Source organism: Aedes albopictus, chromosome 2, assembly GCF_035046485.1.
Source record: "Aedes albopictus strain Foshan chromosome 2, AalbF5, whole genome shotgun sequence".
NCBI classification, from domain to species: domain Eukaryota; kingdom Metazoa; phylum Arthropoda; class Insecta; order Diptera; family Culicidae; genus Aedes; species Aedes albopictus.
The window spans coordinates 63,955,502-63,963,253 of NC_085137.1; the positions used below are offsets into that span (position 1 = coordinate 63,955,502).

Genomic DNA, 7,752 nt, shown 5'->3' on the forward strand with positions numbered 1-7,752 from the left:
TATCCGCGGCCCAGAGTGTTTAGCACGGTGATCGCACTAGTAATTATTCTCGTACCGACGAGAGGTTTCTTCCACCACACTAAAGGAACACTGGCGATTATAGCACCGAGGATCACTGAATAGGACACGTTTATTGTGACAACTATTTGCGACTGGTTCGCGCACTGTCTCGAGACTGACTAACTTTCGATCTGAGCTATTCTCCTATCTCCGGGCTGCCGGAGCTAGGTTGAGTGTTCCACCTCTGCTGCAAAACGCAGGAAGCTGCGAGAATGAGAGACCCGCTCGCGGTCCTCATTTAGGCTGATGACCATTACAGAGTGGGGTTCTAATAGGTCTAACTGGTACAAATTCTACGATATTTTACATACCGGCCGCCTTGGAATACGCGGTATTACAAAAGAGCTAAATACACAAAACTTCATCTACTAGTCTACTAACTACAAAACTAATGGATACAATCTATACATGGCAATATGATCTAATCAACATAAGGAATCAACGTTATGAAAGGCTGCGTTCGGTTGAGTTTCCAGGAACTCCAGGTTGCTAGCGACACTTCTTTCTCGTCGCCAACGAAGTATTCTTCGGTTGCATGGACGGTCCACCGTTGTGGGTCGAATCCGACTACGCTGTCGGACTACAGAAGGAATGATCGACCTTTAGATCGGCCGCATCGAGATCCGGACGGGTGGCATTGGATCGGTGACATCGGACGGCTACGGCTACGCGCGGCGGCGCAGCGACGTGGACAGAATATACGACTGAAAAAGATGAGAAGCGATTTTTTACAAGTCAAGAACAAACTTAAATCGACTTCCCTGTCGCGGAGGCTTGCGCGCCTCCGCGAGCGCTCCTGCGCCGATGACGATGGGTTCGCCTGGTTGAACGTGGGTTGGGTTTCGAGAGCTGTGTGGCATGGCTTCCTTCTAAATTGCCCCAGACTGACGATTGCGCTGGTAGAAGTTCGGTTAAGCATCGAGCAAACATAGACACAGCATGTGCCTGATTCCGCGGCGTGGACATCGCTGAACACGGAACCGTTCCGGGAATCTCCGGAGAGGGGGTTTCTGAGCTTCTACGTTGGCAGATCTGTCATCTGGACAATCCAGAAGGTCGAGGAAGTGACGTGAGACTAACGATGACATCTTTCGTGGGTGGCTTCGCTGAACGGCCTCCGGGCCGTTGGAGAGGGTGGCTACGTATACAAAACATTCCTTAAGCTTTTTGAAAATCTATTAAACACAAACACTTAACTGGTGTGCGGGAGCCGGTTGGCCCCCGCAGGCGCCCTTGCGCCTCCGTTGGAGGAGACCTAGTTCCCCTCGGCCGTTGGTAGTTGGTCGTTATCGCTGATGGGCAGGATGCATATCTTAGAGATAGCACGTACGACATTCCCATCCTTAGTCCGGACAGTAACGACCCTGATGTTTCCATCCACGCCTGGATGGATCTCCGTCACCCTTCCGAGAAGCCATTTAAGAGGAGGAAGGTTATCCTCCTTGATCAGCACCATTGTGCCAACGAACAGGTTGTTCTTCTGACGGGTCCACTTTGTCCTGTTGTGCAGATCGGACAAGTACTGCATGGACCATCTGGACCACACACGCTGTACGAAATCTTCAGTTTTTTGCCACCTGGAGAGTCTGTTCTCCGGAACGTCTTGCAGCCACGGTTAGGCCACAGCCGTCAAAGAACGTTGAATAAGAAAGTGGCCTGGAGTCAACACATCAAGGTCACTCGGGTCACTGCTGATCTGTGTAAGCGGTCTGGAGTTCAGACACGCCTCGATTTCTGTCAGAACTGTGTTCAGTTCTTCGGGAGTAACCGTTCGCAGTCCTATTGTCTTCTTCAGGTGTTGCTTCATGGATTTCACTGCCGCCTCCCACAAACCGCCGAAGTTTGGGGATTTGGCAGGGATGAATTTGAAGTCCATCCCAACATCCGCAGCTCCAGCAGTGATTGCTTGCTGAGATTGTTGGCCTCTGAACAGAGCGGCAAGTTCGTCCAGCTGCCGCCTTGCTCCAACGAAGTTAGAGCCGTTATCGCACGTAATAAGGGCTGGTTTCCCACGTCTGGCCACGAACCGTTTCAGTGCGGCCAGGAAACCTTGTGTGGTAAGGTCAGCAACCATCTCAATATGGACCGCCTTAGTTACCAAGCAAACAAAGATTGCAGCGTAGTGCTTGACGCTGATTCGCTTTCTATTGGGGTAGTTGATCAAGAAGGGCCCACAATAGTCAACGCCCACCCGAAGAAATGGTGGCGCTGGGGTAACCCTTTCCGCAGGGAGATCGGCCATCAACTGGTCATGGACTGTCGGCTTATTCCGGAAGCAGGTAATGCATCCATGCATAATCGTCCTAGCGAGACTGCGCACACTGAGTGGCCAGAAACGTTCACGGACACTGGCTACCAGCAGTTGTGGTCCAGCGTGAAGATGTTCAAAGTGGAAACGACGCATTATCATGAACGTTAGCGGATGATTCTTGTCCAACAACATAGGATGCTTCCGGTCTGTCGAAACTAGAGCATTTTCCAGCCGGCCGCCAACTCGGAGTACGCCTTCGACCAGCCGTGGATGAAGAGTGTTGATTCGAGAAGTTGGCTTGACTTCTCCCTTTCTTTCGAGATCGGCGATTTCTTGAGCGAAGCACTCCTTCTGTGACAGCTTCACTAGGTGCAGTAGGGCGTCCTCCCGTTCTGCATGTGAAATCGGGCCGTACCTCCTGGGAGTCGATCCTCGTGTCAGCAGAGCGTTGTGTTTGAAGCGCAGCAACATAGCGACTAGTTTTTCTAACCGGTGCAATGTGGAACGTAAACCGAAGATTTCACTCGGCGGAGAAATTGCTGCTACTGAAGCTACTGCGGAACCTTCCTCCAAGTGCGAACGATCGAGTTCCTCCAGTACTACTTCGTGTGTTTCCGGCCAGCAGTCCTTCTCTTGTCGCAGCCAGCTCGGACTTTCCCACCATAGCGAGTTCTGCTGTAGATCTGCAGGCGAAACACCGCGCGATAGGCCATCCGCGGGATTGTCATTGCCCGCAACATGTCGCCACGTTCCGTTCTTCGCCAGATGCTGCACCCCTGAGATCCTGTTCGCCACGAACATTTGGTATCGCGACGGATTTGATGACAGCCAGTATCTTACAATCATAGAATCGGTGTGGAAATACGACTGAGTGGACACTGGAATACTTGCTGAAGTTTTCTCATACAGGTGAGCTAGAAGTACAGCGGAAGACAACTCTAACCGTGGAATTGTGAGCTGTTTCCTCTTCTTTCCCATCTCTGCAAGCGGTGCGACTCGTGATTTTGCTATAAGCAAGTTGGATGTGATTGTCCCATCGATGTGTGTACATCGGACATATATGCAAGCTCCATAGGCCTTCATAGACGCATCACAAAATCCGTGAAGTTCCACCGAGAGGCAATCCTTCCGAAATGAAATCCATCTCGGAATCTGTAGATTTTCGAGCCTCGTCTGGCTGGTGCGAAACTCAAGCCATTGTCCTTGCAGCTCGGCTTGTAGAGGTTCATCCCAGGAAACCTTCTGTCTCCAGAGCATCTGCACGAATATTTTGGCAGAGACGGTCACGACTCCGATCAGTCCCATGGGATCGAAGATTCTTGCTAAGTCAGAAATGACCGAACGTTTGCAAACCATCGAAGATGTCCACTCCGGAACCTTGAAGCGGAATACATCTGTCCTGGGCTCCCATATTAGCCCAAGAGTTTTTATGGTAGCGCTTGAGTCGTCGAGCTCGAACGAGCTGCGGTCGTCCTTGAGCTCCGTGGGTATTTCCTCCAGAACAGCTGGACAGTTGCTGCTCCACTTTCGCAGGTTGAATCCTCCGCCTTTCACCAGCTGCTGCATGTCGCTGCACAGCTTGACTCCATCTGCAACACTGTCAACTCCAGTCATCATGTCGTCAACATAAAAATCTTTGCTGAGAATTCTTGCTGCTCCAGGGTATTTGTGTCCATCCAGTTCTGCGAGTCGCTTGAGGCATTTTGTCGCCAAATGCGGCGCTGATGCCGTCCCGTACGTTACGGTGTTCAACTGGAATACTCGGATTTCCTCGTTCCGATTATCTCGCCAGTAGATCTTCTGCAGTTTGCGATCCGTCCACTGTTGCAGTACCATGCGGTACATTTTTTCGACGTCCGCTACGATGGCAATCCGATGAAATCGGAAGCGAAGGATGATCGTTATGATATCATCCTGAACCATCGGCCCCACCATCAACGCATTATTGAGGGAGACTCCGGTCGACGTAGCACATGATGCGTCAAACACCACCCGCAGCTTTGTGGTTGTGCTGTCGGATTTGATGACGCAATGATGCGGAATAAAGTACTGCGGCAGTGCAGCATCTTCTTCATCCGCGACAACCTCCTCCATGTGGCCCATGCGGATATATTCGTGAATAAACTCGATGTACATTTGTTTGAGATGTACATTCTGGTCTAGCCGGCGTTCTAGCGACAAGAAGCGGCGCATCGCCGTGGATCTTGAATCCCCAAGTTGACGAATCAGGTATTCCTTCTTGGGAAGTGTTACAATGAACCGCCCACTTTCATCCCGCACCGTTGTGCGGTCGAAGAGTTTTTCGCAGGCGTATTCCTCTAGTGACAGTACACTATTCGTTTTGCACGACTCCAGTTCCCAGAATCGCGTGAGCAGATCGTCCAGTTTTTCGGTGCATGCATTGGCAACGTGCGGCCTAAGCACGTCCGATTCGGTAGGGAGATTTCCGCATACAATCCAGCCAAGGTTCGTGTTTTGTACGACTGGTCCATCCTCTCCGAGCTTGAATTTCTCCTTGAGAAGCAGGTCGAAGAACAATCCTGCTCCTATGATCACATCCACGCTACCGGGCTCCGTGAAATGCGGATCGGCGAGTGCGATGTCCTCCGGAAGTTGCAGACTGGTGGAATCAATCTTCCGGATGGGAAGGTTAAGCGTAACTTGTGGTAGAACGTAGAAAACATCTTCCCAAGTGAACGACGAAATGCGAGATCGAACACGGGCGGAAAAAGACTGTTTGCACCTTTTAGCGGCTTGACCGATACCACTAATCGAAAGTGCCTCACGAGAGCGTTTGAATTTCAAACGCTGCGATGCTCGTTCAGAAATGAAACACAGCTGAGAGCCGCTGTCTAGCAATGCTCTAGCTTGCATGGTGTTTCCAAAAGGGTCTTCAAGGATCACGATCGCAGTTGCTAGTAGAACCGATCGTGACACCTTGGCTTCTTGAGCGGTAAGTACGACATTAGGAGTGTCTAGTGTGCGAGGTGTTAGCATGTTTGGACTGGCGATAGGAATTGGGTTTTTGGGTGATTGGTTTGAGGACTGCTGAGGAATGGATTGTGTTGGCTTTCTGTGTTGTGAGATTGAACTTGTCTGACTCGATTGTGGGTTCTGTGTTGACTGTTGCGAGCGCTTGTTCGATTGCGGTGTTTGTTGCTCACTAGTGCTGTTGATGTGCAGCAATGAATGATGCCGTTGACCACAAACACGACAGGCGCCTCGGGAACAGACCTTTGAAGTGTGACCACGACCGAGACAGTTGAAGCACAATTCGTTGACCTTCACAGCATTCCTCCGTTCGTCGACTCTCATTTCCTTGAACCGCTTGCACTGGTACGTCCAATGTTGCCCATCACTGCAGAATGGACATGACTGTTGCTGAACCGAATAACTGCTACTGAACTTCGAGGGTTTTTTCGGCTCCTTTGGTGGTTCTGTTTCACCAGAAATAGAACGCAAAACTGTCCTGTGGTTCAACAGGAATTTCAACATGTCGTCATACTTGGGAACATCTGTAGAGCGATGTTCCGTTTCCCACAGCCGCTGCGTTGTGGGATCGAGCTTGCTGGCCAGCATGTGGGCCAAAAGTGTACTCCAATCTTGAGTATTTTCGCCGAGCTTCGTCAGCATCTGAAGATGCTTCTCAAACTCGCCGATGACGTGATTCAGCGCTTCGAAAGACTCCTTCTTCATCGGGTTGACTGCGAACAGGGCATCTATGTGGGATTTCACCAGGAGCTTCTTGTTTTCGTAACGTGACTCCAGTGAGCGCCACGCTATGGAGTAGTTGTCCGCCGTGAGGTCAATTGACGCAATCTGCTGCAGCGCCTCTCCCGCCAACGAAGTTCGGAGGTATGTGAACCGATCGATATCGGTCAGATGTGGATTATCGACAATTAGGGTTTTGAAGGTGTCCCTAAAGGTGACCCATTCCATGAGCGATCCTCGAAACGTCGGAATCTTCAGCTCGGGCAGCTTCACGCGCATAGGAGAAGCCGCCGTCGGTGGGTTGTTCGTGGGTGCCGGAACCTGTTGACTGCTTGAGCCGGGGCCGTGCATGAAAGCTTCTAATGCTTGTTTAAGTCGGAAGTATTGTTGAATGAACGCCTTCAGGATTTTGGAACTTTGTTCGCTACGTTGCTTGGCTCTGGCCGCCATGGCCTGTTCGCGAACCGCTGCTGGAACCTCTTTCATCTCTTCATCGTCGGTGTCGCATTCTTCGAGGAGTATTTCAATGTCAGCACGCACATCGCAGAACGAATCGTAGACCTCGTCCAGCTTCTTCAGTCTTGCTGGAACTGAGCCTCGATCACGTGCCTCCTGGAACTGGTTCACGAACTCCTCAATGGAATCCACCATGTCCCGCAGTTGGCGCTCCTTCTTCGTTAGCTTTCTCAGGTCAGTATTCCCCATCTTAATCACTTTCACACTTGCACTGCACAAAGTAACCGACCGCGCCGCGATATCGAACGTTTCCGCGCTTGACAGAACCCACCGAGTGACAGAATAAATGAGACAAATCAATCAAAAGGCCAACGGGCACAAAAATGCGCTCAACTCAGCGAACCAAATCAACCCCCCAGACCAAATAAAACGCAATAAAAACGATCGTTTATTTGATGGCTTTACAAGCACATGCAACAGTAGCGGGCGTTCTAAACACCACTTTCGACTATCTCCTTATAACTAGGTACTTAGCTGAGTGTCCGATGCGATGGTTTGCTCGATGGGGAGCGCTGCACAGCCGCGCGTGGATCGATGTCGTTGATATGCGCTGCGCAGCCGAACCACGTGCTCACAGCCACCGCAGCACCAAGCAACAATGCAGTGGTCAGCAACAATACCGCCTTTCAAGGGCGATCGTACAATGGCGAAGGCCAAACCACGCCGCACAGAACAATCACCACTGTTTCACCGCACTATTGTTCGTCGCTTCGATCGAATCCGGCTCGAAGGACCATAAAATGTTCCGTCTTCGACCTAACGCACTGGTCAACCACGACCGAAACTACCGTTTCTCAAACGATCTATTCTCGATTCGCGCCTCTGGAGGGATATCCGCGGCCCAGAGTGTTTAGCACGGTGATCGCACTAGTAATTATTCTCGTACCGACGAGAGGTTTCTTCCACCACACTAAAGGAACACTGGCGATTATAGCACCGAGGATCACTGAATAGGACACGTTTATTGTGACAACTATTTGCGACTGGTTCGCGCACTGTCTCGAGACTGACTAACTTTCGATCTGAGCTATTCTCCTATCTCCGGGCTGCCGGAGCTAGGTTGAGTGTTCCACCTCTGCTGCAAAACGCAGGAAGCTGCGAGAATGAGAGACCCGCTCGCGGTCCTCATTTAGGCTGATGACCATTACAGAGTGGGGTTCTAATAGGTCTAACTGGTACAAATTCTACGATATTTTACAACATCTACGAATCAG

The 7,752-nt window shown here is 50.9% G+C and overlaps 1 protein-coding gene across 1 annotated transcript; it reads right to left on the reverse strand.

Moving 5' to 3' along the window:
• Positions 1-1,675: 1,675 nt before the first annotated feature.
• Positions 1,676-6,727, reverse strand: LOC134286062 (uncharacterized). Its single transcript, XM_062847627.1, has one exon. The coding sequence runs from the start codon at positions 6,725-6,727 to the stop codon at positions 1,676-1,678; it is 5,052 nt and encodes a 1,683-aa protein (XP_062703611.1).
• Positions 6,728-7,752: the final 1,025 nt, after the last annotated feature.

Coding starts and splice junctions, on each gene's coding strand:
- LOC134286062 (XM_062847627.1), bottom strand. CDS start 6,727: ATGGGGAATACTGACCTGAGAAAGCTAACGAAGAAGGAGCGCCAACTG.